The sequence below is a fragment of the Amphiura filiformis genome, chromosome 12, assembly GCF_039555335.1.
Source record: "Amphiura filiformis chromosome 12, Afil_fr2py, whole genome shotgun sequence".
In the NCBI taxonomy this organism is placed as follows: domain Eukaryota; kingdom Metazoa; phylum Echinodermata; class Ophiuroidea; order Amphilepidida; family Amphiuridae; genus Amphiura; species Amphiura filiformis.
The window spans coordinates 40,926,639-40,947,183 of NC_092639.1; the positions used below are offsets into that span (position 1 = coordinate 40,926,639).

General features: G+C 34.7%; 1 protein-coding gene across 7 annotated transcripts in view; it reads left to right on the forward strand.

Annotated features, from left to right (window-relative positions):
• LOC140166195 (diacylglycerol kinase zeta-like) overlaps positions 1-20,545 on the forward strand; it is a 434,180-nt gene that overhangs the window by 311,256 nt on the left and 102,379 nt on the right. Inside the window, exon 1 of one of the 7 annotated variants that reach the window (XM_072189601.1) lies at positions 8,104-8,704. The exons of the other annotated variants lie outside the window; for them this stretch is intronic. Coding sequence (XP_072045702.1) covers positions 8,640-8,704 — 65 coding nt within the window. The 5' untranslated portion in view covers positions 8,104-8,639. Of the gene's footprint in view, positions 1-8,103; positions 8,705-20,545 lie in introns of those variants that run through there. 7 annotated transcript variants of the gene reach the window in all.

Genomic DNA, 20,545 nt, shown 5'->3' on the forward strand with positions numbered 1-20,545 from the left:
GTTTGGATGACAACATGGGCAGATTTCCCTGGGTTGAATCTCTTTTGACTCCACAAAAGTACAGTATTATTTGACGTTGGTTGAACACAAATTTCACAGAACTGTTCACTTTTAACGCTATTTGTGTGCGATCCGTCCAAGTTACAGGAACTTACGATTACTTCTTACCAAAACTCTTCCAGACGAAAAATGACGACAGTGACGAATAAATGGTCTTATCCATTTTGATGTATGTTAACTTCGTTATTGGTTTCTGGATTCATTTATGCAGTAAAATAACATAAAGGCTGTACAAAATGTGGTGTAAAAGACGGTATGAATTCACCGGGTATCGCTTCGGAAAGCATCCATGTTGCCAACACCCACAATCCTTTGCAAAAAGTTTCAGGGTGAATCACATTAAGATTAATGTGCCATACGCACAAGAAATTTGGACATTACAATTATTGACTTGATCATTGGCATATTCTTTGTATCTACAAACCTTTGTTATTTACAACCCTTTGTTGTGGCCAACGACCCCCGGACCCGCCTAATTCTAGTTAAATTTAAAGGCATGCATATGTTGCATTTTGTGTATGGACTTGTTTCAATTATTTCAGTTGAGAATTAATTGTGGATACTTCATTATAAAATATCACAAGTACAATCATCTGTTAACGTTCTGTTGTATGTGTGTGTGGGGGGGGGGGGTATGTAAGTGCCCCCCCCCCCTCCTCACTATCACCACTGCCTGGTACCATTGCTACCATTAATGGAACATTGTTAGCTTACTAGACCCCAGGGGGGATGCCATCAGAGGAAGCTTTCACAAGATGCATCTTTTATTCATCATCAGCTCAAAGCAGACAGTGTAATCCATTATTAAAGTCATATTCACATGGTCAGTGAATTCTCGAGGATTGGCGTGCTTTGAGAATTGTGATTCCTAAGTCTAGTCAGTCCCCTAGTGTGTGTCCACACAACTCCATTAAAATCCTTGAGTTTAACTCTCTTCACGCTGGTGTCGACTGCAGACTTATTAAAGTTTCAAAAAATTTTGAAAATTCAAAATTTCAGAAATGTAAATTTTCATGACCATATTTGGAATCAGCATGAAAAATGCATTAAAATGAGTACAAACAAGCCTAGTATTGATTCAGTGGTTCTTAAGATAGCTCTTGATATTTTGAGAAAATATTTCAAAACTTGAACTTTTTCCATTGAAGCGCATGGCTAGCATGCAGAGCATTAACAATGACTAATATGGTCACCTCTGGAATTGCAACGGAAGCTTACTGTGACCCATCTAGAGGTGCGCCAAAGTGAGCCATATATTAAATATAATTAATTTGGAAAGGTTTCTATATAAAAACGATTCTCTTATAAACCATCCTGCACACAGTTTCCACCTTGATACACCTGAGCACACATTTTCGTCTAAGAGCTCTCAAGCAAGCAGTGAATTGTCTCCGCACAGTCTTTGATCACACTACACGGTTGAGTGCATAGCAATGTAAGAGCTGTGGAGGTTCTAGCTGAAAAATGGGCCTCTTTGATTGTTTTGTTTTTTTCGAAACCTCTAGTGTTCCCTTCATCCAATCAGAATTTTTTTGTTATATCAAACGAAAGCTAACACTTCCCCGTAAAAAAAGCGTTTCATCACTAGGTCAACAGATAACGCAATTCGATGTTATAGCAAGACGAATGTGGGAAAATCTGTTGAAAACTACCTATCCAAGCACATTTTTTGACCAAAATGTAGGTTTTAAAAGTCAAAACCTCAAGTGTTCCTTACAATATTTTTCTAATTTTATGTCATTAAATGCAAAAGTACACTTATATTGCCCATATACTAGCGTCACTAGAATGAGCAATGGCCAATTCTCTATAAATTGCAACTCTTGTGCAAAAAGTTACTATTTTCGCCTGTTTTGTCATACGGATGTAAATTCAATGAACTATGACTTTGCTAAAGAGTGCCTACAAATTGATATGAAACCAAGGTCACAGGTTAAGCTCAGCACTTGAGAATTGCAAACATATTGTTCACATGGCAATAGCACTCAAGGAACACTCGGGGAAATCGTGATATCCCCTAAATTTCTTGGGTATAAATTTGGGGCAATTGGAATCCTTGAGACAGCTGACATGCTGGATTTAATTCCCCAAGCTTCTGCTCGAGAACCACATTGCTTAAGCAAAAAACTGTCCATGTGGATATGCCTAATGTTTTGTAGTCAGCATAAAACCTCACATTATGTATTTTGCTATTTTGCAACTTGATTTATTTTTAGTATAACAAATCTACATATTCGCTTCCCACATTATATATTTTCGATATATCATCACATTCTGCAGGTGTACTATTTTTACTTGCTCTTATTTCATTTGGTATTGTATTATGCTATTCCAGTTGTAATTCATATACCCCCTGTCGAAGACATGACCTTAATCTCCCACACAGGGGGTGTAGATTATATATCAAATGGAGTCACCCATTCAGGTAACCCTTTTTGAAATTCACATGCTCTATGTGGAAGGTTAAGGTTGTGTCTTCCATAGGGAGGATGGATTTCAATTGGAATAGCCCATTTTCTTGGGCATTGCATATTAATCTACATTCTTATACATATAGCATCACAGTTATGCCTTCCCATGATGCATTGCTGGAAATTCTAAAAAACAGGGCAGAAATTTCTAGTGCGCTACATGCACAGGCATCACAAGCCTCAGCACACTTTACAGAAATTCGCTGACCACTGTGGCCCAAGACACACCATATAAACCATAAGGCAACAATAAGGGATTTCAGCTGAGAAGCATACACCTTATTCATACCACAATAAACCATCACAGTCAGGATCAGCCCATTCACAATAACCAACACAATAAGCAGTTACTATACTTACCTAGATGAATTAATTTCAAGTTAGCTCAATTATTCCACAAGAACAAACATGGACTGCACCTGGGCTCGAACTCCCATCCCTAAACCCCCCTAAACACCAATGAGTCCAACCGATTCAGGGACTGTTCATTAGATAAGATGTATTTTTCCAGATTAAAGCCTACATTAACCCTAACACCCAAAAATACCACAGAATACCACGATGAAAAATTAAGTGCATGCATGAATCCCATGGTCTGCGATGACGCATTCACCCTAAGTGTTATGCTCACGGAATTGCTGCCTGGACAGCCATAACCCGTGTAGCTACCGGTCCGTGATCGTGTGGTTGGCATGCGGGGGTCAAAGGTTCGAACCCGGGGGATTTTTTTCTTCATCTTCTATCCTTTTTCATATCTTCTGTAACTTCCGATATCAAAAAGCAGGGTTAAGTGTTAGGGTTAGATAAGATGTATTTTTCCAGATTAAAGCCTACGTTAAACATTCGGAAAGTTAATTGTATATTGTAACCATTTAGAACCATCTGATTTTTTTCCCCAAAAAATAACAAATAATTTGCTGCTTATGAGTCGATAATCTTCCACACAGGGAGGAGTGTGAATTTCAAATTGGGTTACCTGAATGGTAAAACTCCATTTGAGCTCTACACCCTCTCTGTGGGTGATTAAGGTCATGTCTTCCATAGGGGGTATATGGATTTCAACTGGAATAGCCCAGTAAGGCATGATGGGAAGCCAAGGCATAGAATGCAAGCGTTGCTCCTATATCATGCATATGACAAATGATGCCGTGGGTGATATTGAATTATAATTTGGTTGCTTCCATACCAGCATTCATCACTTATGTATTACTACATGAGTAACCTTCAGGGATATTTGCTGCTATTTATTTTACATGAAAGTCAAGTCAAAAGTTAAAAGGTATTGAAATGATCATTGGAAGGAACTGCTGAAAGGCTTATTATTTTAAAATAACTTTGAGCTTTTGTGCATGCATTTCTAGCAAGATATACATATTTGGGCAAAAGAATTATAACCTGAATGTCAAGTTCTTTGAACACCAAGTATGATAAGAAAAAATAACAGAGCATACACTTGTGCGAGTTGATTATCCATCATACACTTAGAGTGCAGAAATTGTCTGAAATATTTAATATTCAAAATATTTTATCAACAGTTAAATAACAATTCTGTTTTGCATCATGTTTTCAAATTTTTTGTATGAATGTTATTAAAACGCTTTTATACCCTTTGTATAACCCGACATTTAAACTTTTTTTAAACATTGTGTGTTTGCTGGATACCAGATTCTCAAGTTGCACCATTTTCTAAGATCTATAATTTTCTTCTTTGGTTGCAGTTGCCAGCTAACAAACAGGATTTCTCCAACTCAAATTGTATCATTAAATAATTTGTATTTTCTTACTAACTTTGAATGCTGCTTTTACAATTTTTGTATTCAGAAATGATTCCTTGTAATTTCCAAATGAATTCCAGTTTTGCAGCTCAAATATCTCAAAATTTAGGTGGGTTGGGAAAGGGCAAACAAAAGCTTTTTTAGGCCTCATCACCCTAATTTACCCTATCAAAATGCAGTTTGTTATTGGACGAAAGCTCATAAACCCAGTGACATTTTAGGTCTGAAATATGTTTTGTTTAGGAGGTTATGTACTGTTCAATTGGGCATTGTTATATGCATATTTAAAGGGGCATTTCGTGATCCACAGCCTCATCCCCCACTTTTCCCAAAAAAGTTGAGATTTTTACACCACTGGATACCTCTGGCTACATAATGTTTATGTACCAAATATTTCTTGCAGATTAATTCGTTTAGCAAAAATATCGCTAATTTGAATTTCGTTCTGGTGCACCAGAACGAAATTACAACAGTACATTGTCTATGGAGCAGTGTAATACACATAATCATGCATAACTCATAAAACGCAAAATCGGAATCAACTGAAATTTTGGAAATAAGCTTTTTTCGTGGATATTTACTGAAAAATGTCATAAAAAGAGGATGCCAGGATCATGAAATCCTCCTTTAATTCTGATATCCAAACAACTGGAGCAATAAAAGTCAACATGAACCTACTGGTAAGCCTCAATGTAAGATTGGACCAATTTTTTTATGGTTTGAAAAAGTGAAGAGCAAAAAAAAAAAAAAGAATTACATGCACTTTTTTAAAACCTTTTTTCAAAACACTTATGCCCTCCCCAAAATAAAAAATATGTGCATGATTCCCAGGCATTCTGATATGCATGCAAGGCCTATTTTTATATCAAACACATTTTTAAATACATTGTGAAATTTGTCACATCATGCAGAAGCATGCCCAATTATTAACTAGATTCCCACAGCTTATAAGCAGACACACCAGATTTTTATTCTCAAAATTGGTTAAGATAGAATTGATGTTGAGCTTAAATTTGTGTCAAATTAATGTTCATGGTCTTCTCATAGATTCACCTAAATTGATAACACACTTGATACTTTAGCTGCCGAATGAGATTATTGAAAACACAAAATAACATAATGATGATTTTTTAAACAAATTTCAATTTGTTTGAAAAATAGAAACACAAAAAATAAAATGAGTAAAAATATCTGCTTTAACAATAACGTCACTTCTTTAAATTGCACTAAAAATAGCAAGTAATTTGGCTGGTGTGGATGTATGATATGGATTTAGTACATGATACCCAGGGGTCTTCGGGTGGGAGTCAAATTAATTGCATAATTTATGGCACATGGCTGTCTCTTTTCTTTTCAGTGTTTGCGTGTACATGGGTGTCAATTATCTTATTATTTTCTTGAGAGTTTACAACGTTTTTGTTTTCTGTCATCACTTAATTTAGATTTTATATTACACATGTCAGTTTGGTCGAGCTCACTTGTTCACCTAACATAATTATGATACAATTTTTTTTAAATCACAGATTTGGCTTAAATTTATTGTTTTAAAGATGTGTTGCTTCGTTAGATAGTAAATTGCTATATTCAGTAGATAGTAACAGCAGGTCACATGAGTGAGCAATTTTCTTCAGTAGATAGCAAAATTGAAGCTGTTGAATCTCTGTATTGAATCTTCAGTAGATAACAAAGTTTGAAATTTGTCATCTTCAGTAGATAGCAAATTTTGAAATTAAAATTTGCCATTGTCAGTAGATAGCAAATTTGAAATTTGTCATCTTCAGTAGATAGCAAATTAAAGCGGTCATCTTTAGTAAATAACAAAGTTTGAAATTTGTCATCTTCAGTAGATAGCAAATTTTGAAATTGAATTTTACTGTTGTCAGTAGATAGCAAATTTGAAATTTATCATCTTTAGATAACAATTTGACAATTGCTATCTTTAGTAGATAGCAACATTTGAAATTTGTCGTCTTCAGAAGATAGCATAATTTGACATTTGTCATCTTTTGTAGCAAAAGTTGAAATTTGTCATCTTCAGTAAATAGCAAAATGTGACATTTGTCATCTTTAGTAGATAGCAAAATTTGAAATTTGTCATCTTCAGTAGATGGCAAAATTTGAAATTTGTTATCTTCAGTAGATAGCAAAATTTGTCATCTTCAGTAGATAGCAAAATTTGACATTTTTCATCTTTAGCGATACAGCAAAATTTGAAATTTGTCATCAGTAGAGGGCAAAATTTGTAATTTGTTATCTTCAGTAGATAGCAAAACATGAAATATGTAATCTTCAGTAGATAGCAAAATTTGAAATTTGTCATCTTCAGTAGATAGCAAAACTTGACATTTGTTATTTTCAGTAGATAGCAAAATTTGAAATTTGTTATCTTCAGTAGATAGCAAAACTTGACATTTGTTATCTTCAGTAGATAGCAAAATTCGACATTTGTCATCTTTAGTAGATAGCAAAATTTGAAATTTGTCATCTTCAGTAGATGGCAAAATTTGAAATTTGTTATCTTAAGTAGATAGCAAAATTTAAAATTTGACGTCTTCAGTAGATAGCAAAATTTGACATTTGTCATCTTTAGTAGATAGCAAATTTGAAATTTGTTATCTTCAGTAGATAGCAAAATTTGACATTTGTCATCTTTAGTGATACAGCAAAATTTGAAATTTATCATCTTCAGTAGATAGCAAAATTTAAAATTTGTTATCTTCAGTAGATAGCAAAATTTGACATTTGTCATCTTTAGTGATACAGCAAAATTTGAAATTTGTCATCTTCAGTAGATGGCAAAATTTGAAATTTGTAATCATCAGTAGATAGTAAAATTTGAAATTTGTTATCTTAAGTAGATAGCAAAATTTAAAATTTGATGTCTTCAGTAGATAGCAAATTTTGACATTTATCATCTTTAGTGATACAGCAAAATTTGAAATTTGTTAGCTTCAATAGATAGCAAAATTGGCATTTGTCACCCTTTGTAGCAAAAGTTGAAATTTGTCATCTATAGTAGATAGCAAAATTTGAAATGTGTCATCTTTAATAGATAGTAAAATTTGGAATTTGTCTTCTTTAGTAGATTCAGTAGATAGCAAAGTTTGAATGTTGACATCTTCAGTAGATTGCAAAATTTGAACATTGCAATCTTTGAAATTTGACATCTTTAGAAGATAGCAAAATTTGTCATCTTCTGTTGATAGCAAAATTTGAATCCTGTCATCTTCAGTAGATAGCAAAATTTGAAAGATGACATCTTCAGTAGATTGTAAAATTGAACATTGCAATCTTCAGTAGATAGCAAAATTTAAAGAAAAGAGAAAGGAAAGTTGTTCAGATTTGATGACATATATTAAAATATTTTTAATGCTGTTCTATAATCAGGTTAATGGACTTGGCATGAAAGAAATATTTTGGTACAAGATGGCAAAATGAAATTGAAGGATCTAGCCAAGCAAGCTATTTTTTCTTAAACCTTTTTATCTTTGTTGTAGATGAATTTTTATCATATTGAGCAAAATATATACTTATTTGGTGTTTTTAGGTTAACTGAAAAAAATAATATAAATTATAGGACGTATACATCAAACAAACAAAAATTAAATTGGTGGCCAATTTACAATTTATTCAGGACAGACCATGCAACCTGCCTGATCAGAGCGAGAGAGAGAGAGATAGAGTTTGGTATCTATAAATAGCTCACAACAAGTCTCGGCCCTCACACATGCTTTAGTCAGGCAAGACAAAACCCACAGCGTTACAACTCAAATCCGATATTGCAACTGATGCCATTGAATGTGTATCTAGTGTCTCCTTACGTTGGGTTCTATTTCCGGGGTTTTATTACTACTTTAATGCCAAGAATTCGGAACAGATGGAACCATATGCAGCGTGTGCATCCACCATGGCTGTGATTTTACCCGCATGGGATGACACTATTGAACTGTGTGTATTGCTAGTGTGTTAATTCTAACGGCCGTTCGGTCATTCTGAACATGCTCAATCAATTTTGGTCTCTCTGTGTTAGTTAGTTAGAGAACCATAGCTGTGCAGGAGGAGTTCTATAATAGCTAGTAGTCTGGGATGGCATTAATACACACAGGGATGATTTAGCCAAATCAACCAACTCACTGTATGAGCAATATGTGTATCTGTGTGTTTGAGCCGATTTACAGTGATGTTACACTATCAACTTAGTGACTCATAACGTAGTGCACACACGCTTCTTGACTTACATACCATCGTTCCTTCTGCCGACTAAATTGTACACTGAGGAACATCATAAACCCATATTGTGCTTTAGGAGAGGGAGAAAGGATATTTTCAGAAGATGGATAGATGTGGGTCCTGGTCGCCTGGGGACACCCCTGCTGCTATGGGAGATGCCTATAACAGGTGATGCAGATTTAGATTTTTCTTATTATAAGCTTATCTAGTTGCATCTTAAGTGATGTCAGTGGTCAGTTTGAGGTCATTATTATCATGATTTGGGATGGTTTGGGCACAGATGTTTCCATTGAAATGTAGGAGAGCATATTGATTTTTGTCATGATTGCAGAGGCTTTATTGGCAATTTTGATTTCTGCTGGTTGTAAAGCTTACAGGCAATATATCCATTATCTCAAGGCTATAATTTTGTCTCGTTAATAAAACATGCAAATATTTTACGTTTATCAAGCTTGTCATTCATCCATGCAAATATTTTTTACAAGTTATAGTTCGTTTTTTTAATTCAAGCGTATCAAATGGTACAAAACCATGCTACGTAAAAACAAAAATGATTGAGTTCACAATTATTAATAGCACATAGGCCCTATGTTGGGCAATGTTTTATTATATTCAAATTATTTAGTAATGTCCATATTTTGATGTGGCGATACTGTCATAGTATTTTTTGCAAGATTTAATTTTTGTGATTTTTGCATGTGGACATGCAGGTGTTGTATGACGAAAAATGCAGTTTTGAGAAAATCACATTTAAAGTTTTTCCAATTTTTGAAGACCCACTGGAGAGCACGAATATTATCAATAATAGGCCTATATCTGTCTTTGTTCTCAACATAATACAAACTGTTTATTGATTCACTAATTAGAAGTAATTAATCTGCAAACTCATATTACAGTATGTCAAAATATGCACAATTTGACAACCTATGTATTAATAATGATACGCCATGTGATACGGCAGTATGTCAAAACAATAGGCAACTACAGTTACATGGTGGCCTATGGCGACGTATCATGATACAACTGTATGTCAAAATACAGAAAGACAATTGGGGGGGGGGTTACATAAAACCATGTCATATCACACTAATTAGTGCCATATCTCATTACATTTAGGTCTCATAACTCATTTTGCACAAAAATCGTCATACGACAGTATAGTATGTCAAAACAGCGACGATGTATTTGCATTCAAAATCACAGCAGTAGTATGTTTAAATTTGTAAAGATATTATTCAATAGTAATTATGAATCCATATGATATTCCCTTTGTCATGTGCACACAACACAATGTTGTGATTTATAATTAGGAAAAAAATTGAAGTGTGGATATTTTTAGATTTGATGCCGGATGTGTTATTGTCTAGTTAATTATTAACAACACATGAGACGTGGAATAACGGTACTGTGGAAATCCATGTTGTAGTATTTATTCATCATGTCAAGTTGTTTATTTTCATGATGTGTCATTGTTGTGTAGTCTGTGAGTTATTGGGCTGTTCTGGTTGAAATCCATACACCCCCTATGGAAGACATCTCTGTCCTGAGATTAGCTTGTAGTATGTGTTTAGGGGAGTTGGGGGTACGTATGTGTATATATATTTTTAAAGCCATAATATTTTGGTTGTTTATTTTCATGATGTGTCATTGTTGTGTAGTCTGGGAGTTATTGCGCTATTTTAGTTAAAATCCATTCACCCTATGGAAAACATCTCTGTCACTGAGATTCTGATGGTGCATATATTTTAATAATTTGATGTAAATAAACGACACATAACATGCTCTCAAATTTATATTTTGACTTTATATGTATTGCTTTGTCGACAATCTTGATATTTGATGATTGTCGATAATGAAACTCCTACTTCACAACAGCCCTAAAACATTACAAATAATCAATTTTTAAAAAAATTAATAAAATATGTACACTATGGCTTAAAAAAGCCACTGACTGAAAATCACCTTTTACAAGCTGATATACAGTTATTGTTTATTACATCCCCGTCTAGTAGTTTTAAGGGCCAATGACACAAGTGAATGTTATTTATAGAATTTTTTATAAAACCATATAATAGAAGAAATACTTACATGTATGCAATTGTAAATGTCATGAGCGTGGAAATATAGATCTAATGTGTAGGTATACAGCAGTAACAGATGCAGATGGATTAGTGGATAACGTGATGTTGAGAAAAGTCTGGTGCTTTGATGTGTTTGTGCATAAAAAATGGAAATATTTCCTTTTATTTTCTGTTGTTTTGGAAACTCTTCAGTTCCTCATATCTTTGGAACTGGTTTGTCAATTTCAGTGGGGTTTTCTGCAAAATGCAGCTTTGTAAATGCTTTTTACTATCCTATAAGAAACTGAAAATTTAATATTTTCAAGTTCCGACTGATTTTGCTTGATCGCATCACGTATATGTTGTGCACCTGAAATACATAGGCTACACATTATCTTAAACAATTGTGTCAAGTTACTTTCTGATGCATGATGGGAGTTTTCCAAGTCATCTTTTTTACTGCTCTAGCATATAAAGAAACATAATGCACACCTTTCCTGTTTTTCCTATCGTGAAGTAATTATCTGTCCCAAATAACGCACCGTCATGCTCATTGTTCCCAGCGGGTCTTGCATGTTATTGTTACCGGGAAACATTGATTGCCGGATGAATTGTATGTCAGGCATTTTTGTCTGTTCGAATTGTTCAAATTGTATTGTTGTCATGGTTATTTATTAAATGCATTGACATGTTTTTGATTTTCACTATCTATATGAAATTTGATTTGCTTTGAAGTAAAAACATTAGTAAAATGAACGCAAAATAAAAATACCAATTTATTAAAATTTGTCTGCATTGCTGTTTGTGATGTTTGAATACAATAAATGTTGGCATTTAAACACCGCCTTTCATGTGTTATCAAAGCTCTGTACATTTTTTTTTTTCCGCTGTCGTTAGAATATGTCCACTGTTATACAATGCATAAGGCATGCTCATAACTTAAGGTGGTGCTGCTCAATGGACAATATTCATAACAGCTCCCCTTTTCACCCCTGGGTAGAGAGAGCTAAGTAAGGTAAAGTACCTTGCCCTAGTGCACAACACGATAGCACCAACGGGACTCGAACTCGCAGTCTTCTGATTTCAAGGCAGAGCCTGTACTGCTTCACCACAGTGCCCCACAATATAATGAGAATGGGGTATGCTGGAACAGAAGCTCCTTAACATGGGTTAGCCCTACTATATAGGGCCTTTTAAACACACTATAATCCGAGAACCGCTAAAACCCAGTGACCGCTCCACCCAATTTTCTGGGGTAGCAGTCACTGGGTTTAGCAGTTCTCTGGATATAGCAAGGTTTTATGATGTAGCATGGTTTTGGATCACCACAGTCAAAAGGCCCAAAACTTGTACTAGGGCTAACATGGGTAGGGGTTTCAGAGTTCCAGAGGCACACCCCTGTCCAAATGTAATTCGAATTAGCTAGCCACCCACCATTGGTGAACTTTCACCAATGGCGGGTGGCTATAACGAGTCATGACTCGAGACTCGACTTTTCAAAAATGGAATGACTCGACTCGGATCTTGAAATTTTGATTGGACAGTGACTCGACTCGACTCGACTCGAGCTATTGCTAGAAATGACTCGACTCAACCACAAAATGACCTGACTCATTACAACTCTGGGTGAAAGGCAGTTTGCCCTTGGGACAGACAAAATTTATGACTGTGAGTGACATATGCTAAATTCTAAAAAATAATGCTTAAATAAGGTCTTTTGATTTTGGTCATTTTGCAAGTTTTGGTACATATGTTTTAAATATTGTTCTCTCCAATTAAGCAATAAAAACTAATTAAATTGGATTTGGTAAGAAACTGGTAAAAAAGTAGAAATCAGTGTATCATATAGTATACAATATGCCACTTTGTAATAGAGGCATATTATAGAGGCGTATTATATATACTAATGATGCATTTTTAAAGTGTATCACAGAGTGGTGTACTCTACTTGCCACTATTGATACACTTTTAAAGTGTATCACATAGTGGCGTATGATACCCTTTTTCCTATTTTACGGAACCAGGATCCGGAATTTCTATCACCGGAAATGTTAATGTTACAATGGAAGATCATTACTACTATTGATTATTGCCAATTAGATCATTATTGTTTCCGGGAAAAACAGGATGTAATGATGGTTCCCCAGAGATAATCAATGTTTGTTGTTTGTAATTATAAGGGTGTAGACACAATAATAAGATGATATTATTTTATAATGTTAATTAATTGAAGATAATTACAGTTGGTAATCTGAATGATCGTGACCCATGAGAATCCTCACTAATTAGAATTACTTGTTTATCATCTTTTGATTGACACAAAAGAATCATGAAAATATCACTTAATGAACCATTCCAGTTGAAATCCATACACCCTCTGTGGAAGACATGACTTTAATCTCCCACATAGTATGGTGTAGATTTCAGGTGGAGTCACCCATTCAGGTGATTCAATTTTATATTCACACTCCCTGTGTGGAAGATTAAGGACATGTCTTCCATAGGGGTATGGATTTCAACTGGAATAGCCCATTTTTGATTCTTTGACTAACCTAATGAAATGGCATGATTGAAGAGGTTCATCAGGTCTGTTAATTAATCAGCTATTTAGAGTTTATTTGTCAAGAACAAGTGAAAAACTTATGTTTTCTGCCTGCTGGCAGTTTCGCCAGAAACCTTCTGGCTTCCTCAAAGCGTTGATGATGTTATTGATCCATCTGCTTGGAGCGGGAAACTTGACCGGATGTTTTGGTTTTCCCGGAAGTGGTATTCCTGTCTCCTCTAGCGTTAGTCTTGAGTAGAGGATCAAAGATGTGACTAAGAATGAACATACCCTCATCTCTGTTCATGGCGTTGTCCCCTTTCCCTTTGATCCTCTACTCAAGACCAACGCTGGAGACAGGAATACCACTTCCGAGAAAACCAAAACATCCGGTCAAGTTTCCCACTCTAAGCAGATGGATCAATAACATCATCAACGCTTTGAGGAAGCTGTCAGCAGAAAACATAAGTTTTTCACTTGGTCTTGACAAATAAACTCTAAATAATGAAATGGCTTAGAAATGAAAAAATCAATATATGAAATATAGTGGATTTGTGTGTGGGGGTGTGTTTGTCAAATTAACTACAGTGTTATCTATCTTATTGCTCTTAAATGGGAGTATTTTCCCCGGGTATTTTTCAGGAATGTGATTTTAATTATAGGGAACCTGCATATTTAGATGCACAGAAACGTACTTTTGAGATACACTACTAAAAAAGTTCAAGAATCAGGTTCTTAAATTTCAGGCATGAAAATTGTCAGCGTTTTAGCAGATTTCAGCATTTTCTGAATCAAATTCACAGAAATGGTAAAAAAAAACATGGTTTATAGTGTTTTTTATTCAAGTCTAGTTTTCATGCCTGAAATGTATTAGCATTTTCCAATGTGTGTAAGTGTAATTTTACACCCGAGTTATCGTATTCTACTTGAAACCCATACCCCCTCTGTAGAAGATGTCAGTTAAATTTTAAACAGGGGGAGTGTGGATTTCAGATGACATAGCCCATAAGTGATATTCCAATAATAATATGACATTTTGCACAGCACCTGAGCAATGCAACCTGAGATAATTTGGTAAAATTATATTAGTAATGTTATTTAATTTATAAACTGGTGCCATTTTGTGGATGGTAGATTGTGCCATCGGCATTCTGTGGGATATGGCTAGACCAATTACAGATATATTTATACACACATAGGAGTTTGGTTCATTCTTGCAAATTGAATTGCCCCGATAGACTGCATCATTCTCCAACTTAGTTTGTGCAGTATGAATTAAAGCCATAATATACGATCGTCTATCAAATTTGGATAATTTTGTTATATTTTACAAAGAATTATGATATAATGTTAGTAACCATGGTAACAACTGTCAGGAAGGATATCTGGTCATTTAAGGTTAGCAATTTTTTTTAACTGTTGCGATTTGGTAGTTCACAGCATCTTGCAAATGGTAGTGAGCTTTGGTAAAAATTTCATTGATCATTTCATAGCGAGCGTGTAGAAGAATTCAAATATCACAGATATACTTTTGTAGGTCCTTTGGTTCTTGAGTTATGTTGTAAAGAGGGCTGAAACAACAACACTTTTGTAAAATGTACATAACTCATTAACAACAATAAATCAAGCAAGTTTTAAAGGAGTATATGATTTGTAGAATGAACTTTTGCAAAACATCAAGGTGTTATTTTTCAATAATATATCAATTCAGATAATGAAAATCGAGTTTTTGGCTGCTTCGACCAACAATACCTTGTGTACCCTTAAAGCTGAAAGAATGATATAAAATGAAAGAAAATTCACTATTCAATGGAGGATATAAATTAAAATATTAATTCAATATCCCTCTGTCCCACAAACACGGTGAAATTGGCTGATTCCAATTAGGTAGAAATTAGGACATATGTATATTCTAATATATTTTCAAAAAATTACTGATATTGTTCCCTAGCTGTTTTGACAACTGTATCTCTAAGACTTCATACTAGCAAATAAGACTATTTTGTTGTAGCAGCTTGCTATAATCCATACATGTATAGTTTTTATAGCTTGGGTCGCATTGATTTAGTGTTATGTTACATTGAAGAATTTCTCGTTTTCAGCATAACAAATATATGATATTCTCTTGGAAAATAGAAACATAATGTTCCAGTTGAAAACCATACCCCCACTGTGGAAGCTTGTGGAATTCCAATAAATATTCAACAGCCTAAATTATCCCAGATCCAACCATTTTCAACCATATAATGTGGAAAATGTGTGGATTACTTTGGAATCCAAACAAAATTGTTTAATGGCCAAATTGTGAAAATTCAAATAGATTTGATCAATTTCAACAATTTTAGACAAATTTTGAATATTATGTCATACCTTGGTTACTGGTTCGAGCTTGGTTTGCACACCTCAGTTTTTTTAGCAACACATTTACTTTGTGTTGTGATCATTTTGATCATGGTTCCAAACACATAACTTGAACCAGTTGACCTGTCAACAATCGTTGTTTACGTCACACTTAGACTGAAAATAAGTTTGTTATACAATTAGCCAATCCATGTACTGTGAATTGTGATATTTTTGCGGTATTAATTTTTCCCATATTTATGAATATTAATGAGCTTATTTGCATATTATTTATATTTACAAACCTTTCTCTAGTTACACACCTCTGTGTAGGGGCCACCTATTTTATGAAGATCATAATTCTAGTTCCCAATTTTAACTGCTCAAAGCAGTTTTGTGGTTGCTTATCTATCGATCGTTACCCATTAAAGTGATAGACACAAACAATTTTGTGTTCTGAAATTAACTGTGAAAATAGAAACCTCACAAAATTCAGTTAATTGCAGTAATTGATATTTTGTATAAATCTGTTGGATCTGTTTGTGCTTGGCTTTTCTACCCATCGGCAGTTGTTGTATTATGGAAAAGGTCATCACTTTTAATAATTTTTTTATAAAAAGAAATACAACCATCTGTCCAATTGAAGGTAATATTAACATATTGTATCTTAATTGTTTAACTCTAGTGGGCATAGATATTTTATAATTGCAAGGGAAATTACAAAATCAAATATGGAGAAAAGTAATTATATACTGTAATATTCTGACATTTCTGATGGGTAGTTATAGGAGAGGGAGTAATAGACATATATGGAATACCTCCAAATATTTAGTGTTGGGTAGCTATAGGAGAGGGAGTAATCGTGTTGGATAGATATAAGAGAGGGAGTAACAGACATATATGGAATACCTCCAAATATTTAGTGTTGGGTAGCTATATTGAGAGGGAGTAATAGACATATATGGAACACCTCAAAATATTTAGTGTTGGGTAGCTATAGGAGAGGGAGTAACAGACATATATGGAATACCTCCAAATATTTAGTGTTGGGTAGCTATAGGAGAGGGAGTAATAGACATATATGGAATACCTCCAAATATTTAGTGTTGGGTAGCTATATAATAGGAGAGGGAGTAATAGACATATATGGAACACCTCAAAATATTTAGTGTTGGTAGCTATAGGAGAGGGAGTAACAGACATATATGGAATACCTCCAAATATTTAGTGTTGGGTAGCTATAGGAGAGGGAGTAATAGACATATATGGAATACCTCCAAATATTTAGTGTTGGGTAGCTATAGGAGAGGGAGTAACAGACATATATGGAATACCTCCAAATATTTAGTGTTGGGTAGCTATAGGAGAGGGAGTAATAGACATATATGGAATACCTCCAAATATTTAGTGTTGGGTAGCTATATAATAGGAGAGGGAGTAATAGACATATATGGAACACCTCAAAATATTTAGTGTTGGTAGCTATATGAGAGGGAGTAATAGACATATATGGAACACCTCAAAATATTTAGTCTTGGATAGATATCGAAGAGGGAGTAACAGACATATATGGAACACCTCAAAATATTTAGTGTTGTTTTTAAATTTGACATGACTTATTGAAACCAATTAATTATACTATTGCTCATTTAAGCATGGCATTTTGGGTCGTATTTAACGGGTCGCCATGGTAACGAATCTGTTCAAATACTCTGTTAGGATCAAAGGTTTGACAGCCCATGCTAAAAACACTGTAATGATGTTGACATATTTTATATTGTGTGTGCATATATAGCAATATCTGTGGCAACAATATTTTGTTTGTAACATGATATAGCGAGTAGTAATTAATGAGGTATATAAAAATATGAAATATGTAGTCCCTTACATAAAACTACCTTATTAATTCCAATAAGCGCCCAGGGCGCTTAACAAAGTTATTTTGGGTGGGCGCTTGTTTTTTACCTCGTTTACCCAATTTTTTTGTAAGGGGCGTTTATTAGAGACAAATTTACCTATGTTATAAAAGGGTCTAGTAGCTTTTCTGATGCAGAAAATGTATCGCAAGTTTACGCAGGACTTGTAGTCCTGCAGCTATTTCACTGTATCGACATATATCTGTCACATTAATGGTACCCTTTAGCAAATTGAAAACTGGGTGGGCGCTTATTGGGGCATGGGCGCTTATTGGAACGAATACGGTACATGTACCCAATGTTCAGGGGGGGATTTTTCACACATTTTTCACCTCCCTTATCCGGACCTCTTTTATACGGATCTCTCTATTATCCGGACATGTGATCATCATAAAACATGTTTTTAATGCTTTGAGAGCTTGATTTCATACACTGAAGCATTTAGAAGGCCTCAACTATGTGGCATAAAATATTCAAATACAATCTTTCAGTGTTATTACCCCATTTTGAATAACCTTTTGCTGTCTTGGTGTTAGCCCTACAGACATTCAATGCAGAATTACATGTAATTCACTTATCCAGATTTTTCACTTATCCGGCCAATGATTGGTTTCATCATGGCTGTACTGACAAAAAAGATGTTTTTAGATGTCATTGCAACTTTTTACTCCATCAAAATGGAGATTTTGGTATCAGCGGAAAGTCCGTATTCTCATTGACCATGTGAAATACCAGTGCTAAGAGATCATGGGTTTTGAGCCAAAATGTGTCTTACAGTGGGTTTATCCATTTATTATATGATGCAAGAAGTATTCTATGGTGCGGTGAAATTATAATTTTTGGCTCTCAGGTCAAAGAGGATAGAAATAATACAGATATAATACATACAATTTCATTTTCAGGGGAAAATTTACATTTCAGGAGAAAATACAATTTCAGGAGATAGGTGATGGTCAAGGTTATTCACCTAAAGTGGAAATTAGGTCATCCTCCTTGAAGTTATAGTCAAGGAGCTATTCAAGAATTACTTCAAAGAAAGCTGCCACTATCTCTATACTAAGAAAAAATATTTTAATCATTATTAAAAGTGCACACCATGACGCAGTTGGCTTACCGCCAAACCAACTGACCACCCCATTTTGTTGGCTTTTAAACAAGATCGTGACCGATGTATAATCATCCTGGACATTTCAATCAATCATGATACACTTTATTAAAACCTCAAAGATACACGTCCATTATGAAGCAACATGATATACATGCAAGCCTCAGTTTCTTGACTCTCTTCTCTGTCTTATTCTATCATTACTAATAATCAACAGAGATTTGATGTCTACAAACTATCTTCATCTCTATTACTTTAGGACCCGGAAGCAGTAGATATCATGGATATGGGGTTTTATTACACTGGTCTACAGTGTGTGCTTTGAGTTAGCAAATACAATTTTTAATTTGACATCAATGCTCCATTTAGTATTGATGAGCAGTTGTTTCTTTAGTCTACTCTAGTAGACCATTTTAATTTATCATCCCTCTAATCCCTCTGACCATGGAAAATCCACCAATCCTGTTCTGATCCATGAGCTATCCATGAGAAAATTTTTTTTTCTGGGCAGGACATGTGTTGTGTTTTGGTTTTATGCATGGAATGGTATGAAATGTGTATCAAAAAGGGAATGCAGAGCAGTCTATTGTTTCTTTTGCTTAGGCGACGAAAATGTGAAACCTGTTTTACGGGCCGACCAACCCAGACTTTGTGTTTTGGGAGATTTGTTTAAGGTCAGCATTTTTATATAGGCCCTAGGCTTTTTTTTAGCCTGGCTTGAGCATTTTTGTTTGAGCCTGATTCCACAAAGACCCAAGTATGTCTCCACACAGAGCAACCATTTAATGCTCTGTGTGTAACTCATAGGCTTCAACCTGAAAAGTCTTAAGTTTTGAGATATTTTCGCAAAATATCAAGAGTTATTTTTATGAACCAATATTAGGCTTGTTTGTACTCATTTTAATGCATTTTTCATGCTGATTTCAAATATGACCATAAAAATGTAAAATTCTGAAATTTTTTAATTTTTAAAAATAATTTGAAACTTGTCGTCTGCAGTCGACACCCGTTTAAAGAGAGTTAAACAAATAAACAAACTTGAGATCAAACAAATTTGCTTCCATGTGCAGGAAAATTCTCCACTCTGGCAAAGTTGTAGAATTTGGTGATTTATAATGTTATTTTATGCATTTTGGTACTGTGAAAAGTATTTTAATTATTGATTTTGCTTTAATGGAGTGCTGTTTTATGCTAATTATTTTGTTTTTAATATGAAAAAACAAATATTTTAATCAGACTTCCAAACCTGATAATCTAGATCATCTTTTAATTTGAAGCAACTATGCAAGACCTGAATTTCAAAATTTGAAAAGGAGCAAAGAGCCTCTTCAACTAATCAAGGCATATAAATAATCTATGATGCAGTGTTGCCACAAATCCATGGCAAGCACCACATGGAGGTGGCGACGGGCAGTGCTGAAGTAGCCCAATTTCCATGTAGTCTGAGGAAAAAACCCGGGGAAAAAACACCCTGTAATACATTTACTCTTGGCAAATCATTGACATTATTGCGTTGAAGCAGCTTTTTCATGCATGCATGTATGAGCGACATCTTTAAACGCGTGTGAGTATAGATGAATCAAATTTCACGCATTCCAACACCTCAGTGGCAGCCATAGCCACGACTGGGACCCAGCTATCTCACCTAAAATGTGAAATGATGCGGCCTTGAAGGGTATTTTAAACTGCATTCTATCACCCGTGTTACACGTAGACAAAAGAATGATGACAGTTTACAACACAAAAGAATCTAACATCGAATTTTAAGCGGGTTTAATACACCCAATTGGGCACTTACAACACCTGTTTGGTGCATGCGGGGAACCAATAATGGCCGACCAAATCCTGACCATGACTTGGCTCGTTGGATTCGTCTATACACAAGCGCTTTCAGCAAATGCTTATGATTAGAAGCTGCATCCAATGAAATGCGCACTGACGACACTGACTTCCTAATAGTAAAAATATTATAGATAAGTGCAAACAATACAAACTTTTTGCTTTTATTAAAAAAGTATTTTTCTTTATTGTCAGATGAAGCATAGC